This window comes from Aythya fuligula, chromosome 1 (genome assembly GCF_009819795.1).
Source record: "Aythya fuligula isolate bAytFul2 chromosome 1, bAytFul2.pri, whole genome shotgun sequence".
NCBI classification, from domain to species: domain Eukaryota; kingdom Metazoa; phylum Chordata; class Aves; order Anseriformes; family Anatidae; genus Aythya; species Aythya fuligula.
In genome coordinates, this window is record NC_045559.1 from 113,105,981 (window position 1) to 113,123,385 (window position 17,405).

At 40.7% G+C, this 17,405-nt stretch overlaps 1 protein-coding gene across 2 annotated transcripts in view; it reads right to left on the reverse strand.

The window, feature by feature from the left end:
• Positions 1-13,313: 13,313 nt before the first annotated feature.
• Positions 13,314-17,405, reverse strand: part of ERG (ETS transcription factor ERG) — a 65,797-nt gene continuing 61,705 nt past the window's right edge. For both annotated transcript variants that reach the window (XM_032208019.1, XM_032208018.1), the window contains one exon: positions 13,314-14,834. In XM_032208019.1, the coding sequence (XP_032063910.1) occupies positions 14,314-14,834 (521 nt within the window). In that variant the 3' untranslated portion in view covers positions 13,314-14,313. The remainder of the gene's footprint in view (positions 14,835-17,405) is intronic.

Sequence of the window (17,405 nt, forward strand, 5' to 3'; positions counted from 1 at the left end):
CCTATTTTGGCACTATAGGTTAGCTTCTGCTCTCTTTAGGATGATTAATTTAAATAATTAGCTTTTTCTTTTCTTTTCTTTTCTTTTCTTTTCTTTTCTTTTCTTTTCTTTTCTTTTCTTTTCTTTTCTTTTCTTTTCTTTTCTTTTCTTTTCTTTTCTTTTCTTTTCTTTTCTTTTCTTTTCTTTTCTTTTCTTTTCTTTTCTTTTCTTTTCTTTTCTTTTCTTTTCTTTTCCTTTCCTTTCTTTTCCTTTCTTTCCCGTAATCACCAGGCGATGCTGCTGTTAATGAAAGCAAGAGAAGGAGAAGTGAAGCTGCAGTCAGAGCTGCACACAGCTGAGCGTGCCTCTGCACAGCACCTCCATCCTGACCCCAAAACCACACAGCTCCTTCAGACCGTGGCGCCTCTTGAGCGGGGGTTGACAAACACGTTCAGTCCTGCCAAACCCCAGGACAGGCCTGAAACGCACTCAAAACAGGGTCTCCTGCAGAGAGGAGATTATTCTAAACCACCGCACCATCTAGTGTCAGGACATTTAAAAACACTTAAATCCCCCACACCCACACATTTTGTTCCAAAACATCCTAAATACTTTCTCTTTACACAGCTCTTTTTCACACTCAGGCTCTACTTGCAATGTTATGTTATGTTTGTTATGTTTGTTATGTTATGTTATGTTATGCTATGTTATGTTACGTTACGTTACGTTACGTTACGTTACGTTACGTTACGTTACGTTACGTTACGTTATGTTACATTATGCTGCGTTGTGTTATGCTATGCAGTGCTATGCTATGTTATATACTATGTTGCTATGTTATATTTTGTCTTGGGGTCTCCAGAGTGTACTAAAGGCAGCAAGCTGCTGTCCTTCAGAAGGACAGTGGGAACAGTGGGAGCCAAACCCAGAGCAGTCCTCTCTGAGACTGTGTTCCCACTTCACTGTTTCATAAGCAGCTGTGCTACAACAGTGCCTGGCAGTTTGTAGACCCGTGAACAGGCCAGTTTCCTATGCAAAGATATGAGTAGCAAAAGCATATTGCTACACATAACGAAAAGAGCAGGTGATGCAATGAGCAGGACATACAGATTATAGGCTAATGCTCAGGGTTGGTAGCATGCTCAATGGACACCTCCAAGCTTACATATTTAGAATAATAACTGCATTGCGAGGATCTCACCTTTCCCAGGTTGGTCACATGGGGTGTTCAGCAGTGTAACTGTCTTTCACACTTGGCTTTTTAATCATGCTTTAGTGGCAGTATCATGCAGGAAACAAAGGTAACTTTCTCTCTGCTAGCATTAGGAATAAGTGCATGCTAGCCTCTGGTCCAAAAAAATGGAGGCACGGGGGAATCAGGTGTCTGGCTTTCATGAGACACCAACATTTGCAAAAGAAAGCAAAAACCAGACAACATCCTTGCAGGAAGTGTCACTGCTGAACTTCCTACTGCTGATGAAAAATATTTGTTTAGGAAACTGTGAGACCCAGTAGTTCTTGGAGGCTGCTGAGCTGCCCAAGGAGGTAAGCCTTGGTGAGGCACTCTCTTCATATTTAGACATACTGAGACAGCATTTTCAGCCTTGGAGTTCTGCATTCTTCCGAAACCCTTTATCTGCCCACTTTAACTTGTTTTCATTTATACAGCTATGATCTTATCATTTTCTTTAATGAATAGAAAAATCCCAGCTATTAAGCTGATAGCTCTATTAGAGATGTTAATGAATATAAAAAGTCCATTATCTTGGAATGGAGATTGTTTTTGAGGCAAAAAACTATTGCTTCACTGACAGATGAAAACCTTTTTTTAATATATGATAAGAATTGCAAGGAAAAATAATCTCTCTTCATTAGTTTTATTATTTTAATCATGAAAATATTTCTTTAATTATCATTATGTACAAACATTTGCATTAAAAAAAAAAAAAAAAAAAAAAAAAAAAGCAAACAAAAAACTTAAAACTGTGCCTAAATTACCAGACAGGCTCTCTATTTATGGGCTGTGTTACCAGAATGAAAAAATAATTAACTTCTCAGTAAAAATCCAAAAGATGTTAATTTTACTACAGCAGCTAATGTATACAAGATACAAGAACAAATGCAAAATACAAGAACATTAATTCCAATATTGTATGTTTCTTCATTGCCTTAGAAATAAACTACAGGGTAGAAGTGATGGTGTTTTTTTCCTACCAGAAGACATTCCCTCCTGCAAGGTACTCTCAGCAGGTGGCAACTCGTTTTTCACCCTGTTGTTGTTGCCAATAACCATAGGCCCTTTGGGTGTGCCCAGGGAATGTAGTGGTAGCACACTCTGGAGGTGTCCCTCAGTTATGCGGGAGAGAGATGGGCACCACAGTGGAGGGCCTCAGTGGCATTTTTCTCAGAGATAAAAGTATTTACGGTGCTGAGTTGCTCACTTTTGGTGAATCCTAGTGCCATCTTTTGGGGGAAAGAGGAATATGCCTTGACAGAAAATGCCTTGACACACTTGAGCAGAGTTGTTACTTTGCTAGCAGGGTCTCATCCCCAGAAGAAAAGGTTGCCCCTGGGGCTGATGCACATGTAGAACAGAGACAGAAGCACAGTGTTTCCTGGGTGCCTTGCTATTGCAGCAGCTTGAGGAGACAAACCAGGGCTGGCTTTCATGAGCAGGAAGATGTCCCAGGCCACATGGGACAGTGTGGCCTTCACTACCCACTATGCAGGGCCCTGGGGACAAAATGCTGCAGCAGGAGGTAAATGCTGGGCCAGGAGCCACCTGACCTTTGCAGGGCAAGCACATGGTCACGTTTGCTCCAAGAACCTGCAAAGGGACAGGAAAGCTGCAGGTTCTTCCCAGTAAGAGCAGCAGGATAGCACCCATATTGCAATAGGGCAGCAGCATGAAGTCACGCTTGGGCAATTGGCAAAATGGTGCCTTCCCAGCCCACACTGCCTTCATCTCCTCTCTCACACAGATCTGTTTGTCCTTTGGCTGCCTGTGGGGACCAGACACAACACTGAAGCTCACCCCAGCATGGGGTGAGGACCACAGACCCGATCTTTACACAGAAACTTTAGGGAGCACCTGAAGTACAGAGGACTTCTAAAAGAGGTCCTGTCTCTTCAGCTCTCCTCTGCAACCCAGGTGTAGCCCAGGAGGAAGGTGGTGAGGGGAGAGTGCAAAGGGGCTGAATGTGACCTGTACTACAAAAGCCAGCCCTCAAGAAGCCGGTTACAAACCACTTGGCAAAACCCTTCAGATCTTTCAGTATTACAGTGCAGTACAGGAGAGCACTACCGTGGGAAATACAAGGTTGTGGTGAGAGCTTTTGAGCAGTTTTACCAGAGGGGCATGGAAACTTCACACAAAGAAATAGCTTGTTGTGGGAAATGATTCTATGATTCTATGAAACGTCTTCTGATGAAGAAGAGGAGGGGATGAGGCCCACCACAGGAGGAGCACAATATCTGCTGGATGTCAGCAGGCAACACGGACCATGTCAGGGTGCCAGGCCTGTCCCACCCATGACAGCCACTGTGGGGATACCAGGAACAAGGTACTGATGGTGTCTGGTGACTAAGAGAATGAAATCACTTAAGTTTTGGTTCACAGGATAGAAAACAGGAGTTTTTGACTTGGTGCCCCACCTACTGTGCCCTGCCAGTCCCAAGCTAACCTTGCCAGGAGCAGGGTGAACCAGAGAGTGAGGCATCTTCTCCCTCTCTCTGTCTTTGCTTCATTTCTTAGGATGCTTTCTTGACTGCACTACAGTCAGACACCAAGAAGGGACCAAAGCCCAGAAGAGTGGCCTTTCCCCAGTGCTGCATGTACAGGCACTGTGTGAGCTGGGAGCCAGGCTGTCAAGGGCTCCTCTTCCCTGCACAGACACCTGAGCTGGCCTCTGGTCAGCACGAGGAGCAGCTGCTGCTGAAGATCCAAACCTGTTGTGATTTTGGGAACAACCCACAGCCCCGTCCTCTCCAGACAAAAGGGGCAAGATAAACAGCAACCAAACTCAGAGAAGAAAAAGATGCAGAGCAATCCAGGTGTTACTATAGGTTTAGGTGAGAGGCTGAGACAGATGTGACAAGTTGACCACTGGCAGCCTATGAAGCTTTCCTTGCCCTTGAATACTACTAACTGACATAAGATACAGAGAAAGTCATCAATAATGTCTTAAAAACTTGCCTTTGCTGAAGAGAAAAATGTGTGGTTCTTTGTACTCCCACTTTACCTGTAGGGATTGATCAGTCAGGGTTGTCCAGCTGCCACTGGAGCCATGGTTTCTGGATCTCAAAGCATGAGATAAGGAACAGTAGGAGTTGCAGGAGCTGATTCAATCACTTTGTATCATGGGAGAGGGTCAAAGTGGAGGCATGTAGTTACAAGCTAAACCCAGCATGCACACCTGTACATATTTCAACACATATTTCAATACAGAGTATCACTCCTAGAAAAAGTTCATGTCACCTCTTTCTCTAGGAGGTGCAGGACACTAAGCCTGTGAGTCTCCAGGAGCCTCATTATATGTCTGATTGCACAAACCAAGCAAGGCCAGGCAGGTGTGTGGGAGTATTGCTCCTTCCCTGGAGGACTGTCTGTTCTCCGTGTGGACCACCAGGAATCACATCCCTGCCCACATCACTTGGCAGTAAGACAATGCAGCAAGCAACCAAGCCTTTCTTAGTCTGTCATTACATTATTGTTCAGGAAACTCATTAGCACCTTCACAGTCTGCAAGAGTGTTGTTGCCTGGAAATAAGGGACTGCCCAGGTGCCTGTTGGCTGCTACTACCTTGAAGACCGTAGGAGGGCCCAGCAGCCTCACAGAATGCATTAGAAGAAGCACGGCACTTTTTGTTGAAATTCCAAGAGCCATAAGACCTGTCTGTGTAGGTGTATGTACTGGGGAGAGAAGTTTACATTTGCACATTGACAGACAGGTGTCAGACCAATATGGTAGGCTTCATAATCAAGGGCATTCAAACAGTCCCAAATCTACATCACTGCCCAGCTTGTTTTCTTTTCAGCACCACTCCAAGACCCTACCATGGGAACAAAAAATTATCAACAACAGCTTTGAAAGGTGTTCTGGTGAACAATTTTTTCTTATCAGTGATCATTTTGTATGGTGGCATTTTACCCTCTGGTGGTTGCTTTATCTGGAGGGTACCTTTGTAACAGAAATTATGGGCATCCCCAGGGCTATACACTCAGATCCAGGTCTGCCAGGATGAACATTGATATGTTAAACAATGAACCAGTAAAGGACTTCTGCAACACCTGAGAGAAGGAGGGACACAATAACATCATAAATCTATTAGATTTGAGACCCTAAGCCACTTCGGGTATTTCGGAAAACCCCATCATCAGTCACCTAACTAACTACTTTCTGCCAGGTATTCTGACTAAATAAAGCTGTCCTTCCTCTTATCATTTCTCTACTTTTATGTTGTATCGTGCCAAAACTGAAGACAAAAGGAGTGTTAGAGCCCAATGACTCTCTATACCTTAATTACTATTACTGTTAGGCCCACCAGATATTTTCCAGAAATAGAGGACTGAACCACAAACCAAACATCTCAGCTTTTAGCCAAGGTAGGGAAAGGAATCATATGGATATAGAAATGCAATGCTAGCTAGGACCACCTACCACAGCTAAACTCTGTATAAAGCTATTCCAACAGTTATAATAGAAGGGCATAATGTTAAAGTATTCACTAGCTACACACTTCATAAGCTACTATGCTAAAAGCTTTCACTGTGATCTGCATCTAGTAGGAAAGGAGAGCATATTGGATCTGGCACACAGTGAGAGACACAACACTGAATGCATAAAACTCTACTGTTTTTTGGTATACAATTAAAATAACAAGAGTGAACAAAGCAATTTACAGAGTGCTAAGCTAGCATTTTGTACAGCTTATGACAAAACAACAGAGATGTATTGTCTGATGCTTTTATACAGTCTGGAATGATTTATTATATACCATAAATTTAGCATTGCAATACATTTAATTGTTGAGGTAAGTTATTAAAGAAATGAAAAATGCTGGTTAGCTCATTTTGCATAGCACTCGTCAGTGATTGGAACTGGATATTACATTCCCAGTGTAAATTACCAGCATTGGCAAGACTGTTTTACAGCTGTTCAGTGTGCAGTCCACATTGTAATGAATTTGTGATGTGAAATGTTTGTGAAAATTATAATGAAATGTTAGCTGAAAATATACTAAAGTGGTAAGAGAAATGAACTGTTACAAATTCCATTGACTCTTCAGCTCAGTTGGCTTCAGCTGTTACTTTACTGCAGATGTGCTTACCTGCCTCCTCCTACCTCATCAGACATTGCAGTGCCTCTCCAGCATCTTCTTTGGGCTCAGCACTTGGAATTAAGTCTGACCTTATCTTCTTTTTAAGAGTTTTTTTTTATGTTCTCTTGAGCCACTAAAATCACCGGGATCTGTGGTCTCCTTTCATTTTGATCTCCCTTTCTGTTAACCTCTTGATATCCAATCTCTGTTTCTTTCTCTATATTCCTCACATCTATCCTTCAATTCCCACTTCTATGCAGGAAAATAATTTGCTTGGTCTTCCCCAGGCATTGAAGCTTCCTCACATCCCCTGACCATATACAATTCCATCTTCTCCCAGGCTGTACATGGTAGAGCCTCCTGGACAGCCTTCATGCTGTAAGCCCAAATTTTGATTACCTGGTTGGCTACTCATTTACTGACAGCTCAGTTCTTACCTTATTCCACCATCATCAAATTGGGTCTAACACTTAGCACCAAATAATCCTTGAGAGAACGTTTAAAAGGTCTACGTATACCCACTTCATAAATTGCTAATAGAGACCATAGTGCCATGGCACTTTGCTTTATCCTTAGAGTACTTTAGAAGAAAAAGCCAATCGCTCCCTCCTTCAAGGAAGAACTGAAATGGAAATTGTTCTGCTAGTCTTAGTAAAAAAATGCAGCCTCTCAGCATTTATTAGCTTCGTGTATTTAAAGCAAAGAGCATTTCAAAGCAGCATCTATTAGTCACAATATATATTTACCATTTCCAGCACAATAGGAATCGACTCATGGCTGGGTCATCTGAATGCCATTCCTATCTTAGAAAACCACAATATATTGATGTATCACACTTGTATTTCTGAGAACTATACAGCCGGGGGGAGGAGGAGGGGGGAGGGTAGAGGGGGAGGAGTCATCCATAAAATTAATGAATAATTTCACTTTCCCCTATTTTTTCTTCTCCTTGTATTGTGGTTACTGTAATGCATTCAAACATATCTCTCTCCCTCCCACAAGGGGACATTATTTCAAAAAGTGAACATTTCAGCAGCCAGTGCTGTTGCAGATATATTGGAGAGCTTCACAAGTTATTAACAGCTCTTCTCCAGAAAGGTGCAGGTCTCTCTGAAGTCCTACATCATTCCTGGCAGTCCTGTGCTGATGTCTCAGTTAGCCAAGAAGTCTACACAGCCAGTTTGCTGGTACAAATTGGTAATTAATTGTACAAAACTATACAGAAGAATTGAGTGAAAGACTTGTCTGAAAGTTTAAACCTATCTTTCATATTCTGCTAGGACTTCTTTGAAGTTTAAAAGGACCTTGGCAATCTTTTAGCCTAAGTGTTTGTGCCTGCTTTAAAAACCCCACATTCATTGTTTACAGAGCAGCTTTGAAGTTTCCAACAGAGTAGAATGACACCTTTATTATGAGGAAAATTGCAAATGTATAGGAACTTGTTTTGGAAACCTTACACATGATCATGTAGTCTTAAACAGCAACACGCTGCTGGGTGTTCTGTGGATGTGCATTTTCTGCCTGAAACAGCTTACAGCCTCGCCAGGACACAAAAAGAATAGGGCCAAAATAAACACTGCACAGATGGGCAAAATGAGGTGGTGGAATAACTGCAGCCAGTTCACAATAATAGTTTGGAAAAACCTTCCTAGTGATGTGTTGGTGGATATCTGAAGAAGAGAAGGTTTTGGTTTATGAGAAAAAAATGGCTCCAAACAGGGAAAAGTATGTAAGTCCATTCAGAGCTGAATGGTCTTTAGCTGTTCAAGGAAGATCTTTCAGCACATTAGCTGCATAACTGGGGCAAAAATCCAGTAGGAGAGAGGTGGCAGTCAGAGAAATCATAGATGGAAATCACTTAGACAGAACATGTCAGGCTTGCTCATGGATATAGTCAGGGAAAAGAAAAAGAAAAAAAAAAAGAAAAAAAAAAAAGAAGAAAAAGAAAAAAAAAATAAAAATGGCCCATTAGCAATTATCAGAGAAGAAGAGGGATAGGTTTGTGAAGCGAAATATGTCTAAGCTTGGCTAGCATCCAGTCAAAGGGAGTGTGATAAAAAACTACAAACATTTGCAAAGCTGTAAACATTGAGGCAGGCTAGGATCTCTGGAGTGTGATGCATGGGGAGCATAACCACAAGAAACTGCAAAAGGAAAAAATAGCAGGAAAACATAAAAACTCTTTGACAATGCCCTTGTGTTAAGGGAATGGGTGGAAATACCCTAGAGCTGAGACCTTTTCAAATGAGCAGAGGGTTAAGGAAACATCAATAAATGTACAATAGAAAATAGTTCTGTAATAGTGAAGGACACAGATAGGGTTACCTGAGTAAACTTTCTCATTATTTCTTCTAAGATTGTTCATTGAAAACTATTCTGCCCATTATTCTTTTATAAAATATATACAGCCCAAGATTCCAGTGCACAAGCCAAGAAATTTTCTGAGTCTGGTTTTGAGAAATCCTCATTCCAGTGATTTAAGAGTACATCTCATAAAACCAACCTGGATGCTATACTTAGTTTTCTGAAAATATGTGCCCTTTTAAACAATGGATGGCACTACGTTTTGACACAATTTCCACATTACACTTGGCCTAATATCCTCATCAACTAGCTCTTCATTTGGTGGGCCCACACTCATCCCATGGACACCCCTTTATCTGTGTTCCGTTGTCAGCAGAGATGCAGAAGAGTAAAGGTATATAGTTCTTAGAGGCCAGCAGCCTGAAGAGACACCACCTTGGTGAAGTGGTTCTGTTCTTCAAGCAAGGCTGTCACTGGGTCATGTATCTGATGTAGTCTCAGTTGCTAGTGCCTTGAAGGAACAGGCAATGGGCAACAGTGGAACCAAGCAGCTTTGGAGTTTGTAACTGGAGACTGGAAAAAAAAAGCAGGGAGACAGTATAGTGTTTTGAGCAACCTCACGTTTCCTGAAGATGATGTGACTTACTCTGACATCATTTTCCTTTTTTCTCTTGCTGATACCGAGGTGTGACCTCACTGATATGGTCTGCACAGAAGTCAATACATGACCAGAAGATGAGAAGCATGATGAAGTGTATAGCTGGAAGCAGCACAACCTGACCAGGTGTGTGTATAGGCAGTGCTCATTAAGGAGGGAGGGGCATAACGTTGATTAAACAAGAAGAAGGTTTCATGGCCTCCTTAGCCCTTCCTTCTCTCACTGCAATGGCAAGTGCTGAAGGATGGCTACCTCATAGCCTTGTGGGCTGTGAGTTCTCAGCTGAGTTCAAGTGAGAGAGGTTCTCCAAACAACCCAACCTGGTGACAATTCCAGTGAGGTGAAAAAGGAAGAAATACCCTCTATGAAAAAAAACAAAGGAGAGAAAGGGCAACTCTGTTAGTTTGTGCTCCCCTTCACACACGCACACACACACACACCCCAAGGTGTTGCTGCCAAATAACTGGTTTACCTGTTGCTCATGAAAGGACTCCTCTTGCTGATGTTAGGCAAGGTCCCAGACAAACCCAAAAATAGTTGCAGTCCACTTTGAGCCTCCATGGTGGTGTTTAGTCTTCTTAACATAAGTCCCAACTATAGGCAGGATCAGCTGTAAAAATATGCTAAGGCTCCGTCCACAGACCAGATAGGGAGCTAAGTGCTTGTGTTGCATCAGGATTGCTTCAAGAGACAGTTAAAATTCAGGCATGAATTAACCAAGTCCTTTGGACAGACATGGTGTCATTCCAATTTACCAGTAATCATTTCCCTCATGTGACCAAACCTGAGAAGATGCCATGGAAAAAGATAGTGGGATCACTACAAATATAATATAATATAATATAATATATATTAAATATAACAAATACAAGCTGTATTGCTTTTTTATTTTTTTTTCATCAAAGCACATACAGTTAAAAAAAAAAAAAGTTCTTAGCTAGTCTAAGAAACAGGAGTTTGCAGAAGAAAGTCTAAATCACTGACGATCTCTGTTTTTCTGTGGGCAGTTTAAAAAGCATGTAGCATTTGAGATACCCCGCATGGACTCTTCTGAATGTGGAAAGTGAGGGGAATTAAGGTGCTCAATATGGCTGGTGCTGTGCTGTTGTAAACTTTGAGAAAATCAATGTTGATCAGAGTCCCAGTACAAGTGTTATACATGTAAAATATGTCCTTCAAATGTATTTTTGGTGTATTCACTAAATCTAATTTAATATCAGGGAAAACATCTTGGTCAAGAACAGTGATATAAGAACTTCTTGATTTTACTTTTAAATCTTGTTTCACTATCACTTTCCATGTAACAGTGTAGCTTCTTGGACAGAAGGATATTTCTTGGTGAAAGATAAGCACATATTAATCACTAAAGTTAAGGAAAAATAAAGTTGCTGCTTTCAGAGCAGTCCACAGAGTGCAGTAATAAGGAATGAGACTTGACTGATAACTAACTTTTAAAGGAGTCCTAATTTAAACAAAGGCATTAGCAAAACCAACTTTTACAAATGGGGACTGATCAGGGTCATTTTGTTCATGCATCCAGGTGCTTAAAGGGCAAAGATACAGCTCTTTCAACTGAGGTTTTAGAGTCTACCTTTGGCTGTTTTTGGCTGTGCTGTTCTATTTTATTCTTTTTTTTTTTTTTTTGGGGGGGGGGGGGCATGAAAGAGGATCATCATCTAGCAAGGCCAAATCAGGTAGCAGGCAGTGAACAGCAGAGAGCAGAGACACTGCCATGGATCCACTGCCTGTTTTGCCTCAGCCAATACCCTTGGACACTGGGCTGGTGCTTGCCCCACAGCAAACAGACCCTGTGAGGCAGCTGCTGTAGGACTGTAGGGAGACCCCACCAGCAGATGGGCAACCTACCCTAACCAAGTTCCCTAGCAGCAGTAGGGGCTCTCCATCTTCTCCCTGAGAGCTGTAAAATCCAGGTATTCCAAAGCCCCTAGAAAGCTGCAAGCTGTAAGTATAGCACTAAGATCCTCATCCTGGACTAATTTGCCAGTGAGTTACCTGGGGCCTGCTGTAGGATCTTGCTCTTCAGTTGTGAGGGGTCTTCATCACACCCACCTCCATCCCTGTCCCAGTGAAGACTTGGACCCTACCTCTCCATGTCAGGATGTTACTGCCATTGTATATGACAGCAGTTGAGCAATACCATCTGGAAATCCTGTGGGCAGCTCTGTGAGCTCTGGGGATATTTTGAAGGCCTCCAGGCGTATTCTGTCCAATCTAAACAAAAATGGTTGTTTTATCTGGATTTTTAAGTGTTTAATTTAGAGGTGGTTCAACAATGCACTTACCATTTTTTGAGTTCGAAGTACACATGAAGTAGATAGCAAGCATCTGTAGATGTATTTCCATTGAAAGGCAAACTATTATTCTTATAGCCAGCATAGAGGTGTGCCTGTCATAACTTTCTAAAATAGTGAGTGACTAACCTCTTCCAAGAGTTTAGTTTTTCTAACCTTTTAGTAAGTTTTTATTTTTTAAGAGATACAGACTTACAATGCTTGTTTCCCAAACAACCACAAGGCTTACAATGCCACTGTTCAGGTCTCAAATATTAGTAATATAATCCTGTTCTTGTAAACTGCCACCAAGACACTCATAACACAGGAGTCTGGCAAGTAGGCTCCCACTGCAGAGCACCAATTAATGCTCCGTGAAATGGATTTGCAGAACACTTACTATAAAACCTGAAACCACACCCATTTTGTCTTAAAAAAAGACAAAACAACAGCAAAAGAAAGGGATATAGTTGGAGGTTTAAGCTGACTGGGGTGTCTGCAGTAAACACTGCCTGATGTGGAAAACCACTCATAAATGTCAGTGTTAATTTTCCAGACCAGTTCTTCAGCTGGTGTTGGGTAAAAACAAAACAAAACAAATCAAAACAAAACAAAACAAACAAAAAAAAGGAATCATGCCATTAGGCACCAGATGTAGTTTTGGGGCCCAGGGTACGGTGTGGGAAGCCTCTAAATCTAGAACAGAAAGAAAATATCCTGCCCTTTGTAAACAGCCAAGATGGATTGCAATGACAAATTAACAAGCTACTATACACTCCATTCTAAAGTGAGGAATAATGGAAATTATTCATTATTCACTTTATTTACTAATAATGATACAGTATGTATTAATAGGAAGGGGGCATAGTAATTCAACGTATGTGTCAGTATGAAGGTACATCTCAGGCTGAGATTATGCTGCATAATCTGATGCCAATGAAAGATAATTTCTGGGTAACAGGATTCTTCCTTAAAGGACTCCTTTAGACTTCATTTTCAATCTTGGCCATGAAGTTGTCAAAGAACTGGGCATGCAGTCTCTGGGCAAAAGAAGTTTAGGACACAACTGGCAAGATGCTGTTACAAAGGTTTGCAAACATTTTGGCAGAATTGTCTGGAAAAGAATATACATAGCACCTGTCCACATTTAGTTTATGCTAAGCATTGCTACTTTTTCCTACATTTTCATGATTGCCAGATTTCACAAAAATTTTTTAAAACAAAATGCCTAACATAATTTAATTTGGTGAGAAGAAGTTCTGATAGGTGTGTCAGGCACTGAAAATGCAAATGCAAATACAAACTACCGTGTCAATCTGAATTGCCATGCTAGGCCAAGCTTATTTTATTACATACATTCTGCATTCTAAGTACTAATATGTTCATAATGTAAACATTAAGCATACAGAGTTAAAATTCAAGGCCACAATATTTTGATTGTCCCTTTTTGTGTCTTTGGTTGGCCGAGATCAACTCGTAGTGTATAAATGCATAAGTTATATAATAATTATATAAAAAGGAAAAAATAACATTGACTTGTATACTTCATTCTGACAAACGCACAGCGTTCGCGACTCAATAAAGAAAAACTGGCGCCCGCCTAACAAAAATACTTAGATGATTTCTGATTTTGGCAGTCAAGGGTTGTCTCTTGCTTTAACCAATAGAAAAGAAACCCCCTTAATAATGATGAGGTTCTAACTGGTAACTTTTAAATATAAAACACAATTCCAGTTTTACTTTTTTTTTAAAAAGAGATGCATATTCTGATTTCTGAATTCTTCTGCTTTTCCCTTTTTCACTTTTTTATTACTCTAAAAACAAGTCTGCTCCTCCTGTAATACTGGGAATGGTATGATACTGAGCAAAATGTTTCGCAAGTCCAAACAAGTATTTCTTCATAGTCCCAACACTACTAAGTTTTCAGTCTCTTCAGTCTCTACTGGTGAAGAAGTTTCTTTTCTCCCATTCTCACCGCCTTTGTCCTCCTCTTTCTCCTTTCCTCTTCCTCTGTCAGGTGTAGGCCTCTGACCTACTATCATACACTTGCCCTTCAGCACGTTCTCATTTCCAATGTTTGGCTCAGGGTTCTTGTAATACTGTCAAGGAATCCTAAAGTTTGGGTTGTCTTCACAGTTTGAGTAGCTGATAACACGCTGATGAATGGAACGCATGTGATTTTAACCAAAACAATGCCTTTATATTCCAAATCACCTTCCACACTAAACCAGTCCCTTTTGTTGATATGTTTCTATTTTTTAAATACAGGTAGTTTTCTTTTTTCTTTCTTTTCTTTTTTTCCCCTACCGCCCCCCTCTTTTGTAATGATTCATATATTGTGTTAGGTCACTATAGACTTATCCTTATATTGCTGTAGTATAGTCCCAGTTTTGCATTAGCAAGATATCAAACTTTACACATAAGCTTATCAACTTTTTAAGACCACTAGCTTTTGTAGGTTTTCCTTATCATTTCATGCTTTTACCTACAATAGTCTATTGTTTGGTCCACAGAGTCGATGCCCATATACATTACATTTTAGTATCTTAATACTTCATGAGTATCTCCTTTAAATCCCTACTACAAAAAGTCTTTTTTGACATCTATTTTTAAATGTGTTTTTCCCAGCCAAACCATCATTTGTCTCTAGGCACTTTTAATTCATGTACTCCATTAGAGTTCATTGCAGCTCATCAGGGACTGTGTCCCAGTGAGCAGTGTCTTTGTTTCCTTTTTCTGGTGTTTCTTTTTTTTCCCCACTTAGTAGTAGGTGCCAAGATGAGAAGGCATATGAGCTGCTGGCAGCCTGGTGTTGGGGTAGATACCTCCAGTTGGTGAATTCCAGTATGGATTAGGGGCAGCAAAAAAGCTGGATGAGGTTACAGGCAAAGCAGGGGGGTGGGGAGCTACAAAGTTCATCTTCTGGGGGTGTGCATGGTAGGAGCTCATGTAGGGGAGGTCTGACGGGTATTTGTACATGGATGACTCCGGGGGGTGAGGCTGGAGGGCCTGAGCGATTCCATGGAAATCAAATTTGTAGGCATAGCGCTTACCATGAACCTTAGTCATAATATTTTTATCATAGTAGTAGCGGAGTGCACGGCTGAGTTTGTCATAGTTCATGTTAGGCTTGCTTTTCCTCTCCCCCCAGCGCCGAGCCACTTCATCAGGGTCGGTCATCTTGAACTCCCCGTTGGTGCCCTCCCAGGTGATACAGTTGGAGTTGGAGCTATCTGAGAGAAGCTCCAGCAGGAACTGCCATAGCTGTATCTGCCCACTCCCTATTAGGGAAAAAAAGAATGGAATTGTCAGGACTAGTGAATAATAAAGTTAAGACACCAGTTCTTTCAGGCTCTCACATAGGACCCTATTAGGAAATGTTGCAATGTCAGTTCCTACTTCTTACCCTAACTAGTCCCCTTTCTCCTAGCCCTGTCTCATGAAATCTTAAAGAGCAGAGATAATGGTAATGTGTCATGTTTTCCCTCATCTGGGTGGCAGAATGCCATTACATGGAGATTTAATAGTTACCTAATGTCATTCAGTGTAGACAATTGATGGGGAAATCATACAGTGCTCATTTAGGAAACTAATCTCTAAAGTTCAGGACAAACAGCTTTTACTTGCGTAACATTTTGCTTGTTCTCACAGCATTATGTTGCAACTAAATGTTCTCTGCTATGGAATAAGCCTACACAAAATGAAGAAGTTTAGAGAAAGCTGGACTCATGCCAAACCATATCACCCATTTGCAGCATTTGGGGAAATGCAGAACGGAAACTTATTAGCTTGCTGTTGCACTGCATACAACCATAGGGCAAAACATTTGCAAAAACAGTGAAAAGGTCCATAAAATTCATTCTCATCATTGTTCTGTGTCAAACAAGAGTTTAAACGATTACTGAAGTTAAGACATAAAACTGGCTTTTTTTTTTTTTTTTTTTTTTTTTCCTCCCTCCTCTGCCAATTTCATTTTAAAAGGAAAATAATTAGTCTGCTGTCAACTTTGCAGAAGTGTGTTGCCCAGTTATAGGAATAAAATTTGACCATTTTAGGCAATTGAAAGTAGATCATGAAGGGCCTTGCCACTGATATTCATGTTAAAAGCTTAGCATTTCTTAATAAAGCAGCACTTAAATGATGCAAAATACAGCTGAAGCAGCTTGCAAGGCAATCTGTTTCACAAGCACAATGTCAGCAGAATTTGCCAACCAGCTTGCATATGCTAACTTCTAAGTACATCTCTGACCAGGATTTGGTTGAGTTTCTTTTTTTTTCCCAAACCAGATATGTGGGTATAATAAACAAGCTTTTCTTTAGAAAGCTTATAGCGGTAAATTATAATATCAAGCTAGAATAGCATCTGAAATCCATTAGCAGTTTATACTTCAGTGCAACTGAAACCCATATTCATTTAAATGATATTTATCCAAACTGTCCTTAATGAATTTCTTCTGTTCCATTAACATGCATTAAATAAACAAACAAACAAAAGAATCCATGGTATGAGCAAGGCATGCAAGTTTTAATACACGAAACATAACAAGGGGATTAGCCTTTGAAAATCAATAAACAGTTCAGCACTGGACAAAACACAAATTTTTGAATAAGCAATCCAACATATGTTCTAACATAAACACTTGCCTTCCAAATGTAATATATGGTCCTATGAAAATAAATGGTTGCTGTCAATTTCCTTTTAATGAGAGATTAATTCCACCAATTTATAAACACACAAAACATGTTAAAGCACAGGAATGATGGTGTGTAGAAATTCCATACCCACATGTTAAAAAAGTATCCCAATCCAGATTACTTTAGTGTCTTCCACAGTAGTGAAGGCTACCAAATGCACACTTGACAAAATTGTAAAAGCCTGAGACTTACAAACAGATTAAAGGGAGGTAGCCTCCCCCCCCCCCCCCCCCCCCCCCGCCCCCTCCTCCAATTAAGATCTGTGTTACCTGGAAACCTAGCACTTGAGGTCATTGGGAAAGCCCCATTCTTAATACTTAACTACTTTCCTATGCAATGCAAAAACTGTCTAAAAAGTTATCTAATACAGAAGTGCTTGATGTCACTTGGGATAAAGCAAAAGGAAATGGAGCAGTATTTTGGCAAATTTGTTCTTGGAGAGGCTGTAAGATTGTTGTTGTAAGGTGAAACATTACTGGGGGTTGAGGAGACCCACAATGTGGAAAAAAGCGCACTGCGCCCTTCAGCTGTTAAAGAAAGGGAAGTAGGAAGTGGCACAAATAATGTCAATCTATTGTGGCAGATTATGTGCTTGATTACAGTGGTATATGGCCACAGTGTGTCCTGTGGACTCAGAGCAGCAACAGCGAAATCTGCACAGTTCACAATTCACAGTTAACTCACTAGGAAGGATCTTCATCTTCAGCTAAAATACGCTACAAGGCCCTGTCTATTATGCACCTAGTTACCTTCCTCTTAGAGTGGGCTAACATTTCTGACATGTCTAATCCAGTTATTCTTTGCAAATAGATTCTGCTTTCCCATTTTGCACATATATATTTGTTGGTTTGGGTTATTCATCCAAAAAATATTTTATTTGCAAGGTCATTATGTCATTGAATTGTGGATTAACAGAATCTACAGCATATATGACACACATCAGTAAGAGACACATGCCCTTCTGGAGGAGTACCTGGAGGCCAGAAGAGATATCTTACAGCACCTAAGAAAACTCCCAATGTCTAGGCAACAGAAGTGAACCCCTATTGATATAGTTACTGGAATCTACTGAGACATTTGACTGAATATAACCACCTATTCTAGGATGAGATAAACATCTATATTAACTACATCTCCAATGATTATCATGGTAAGTA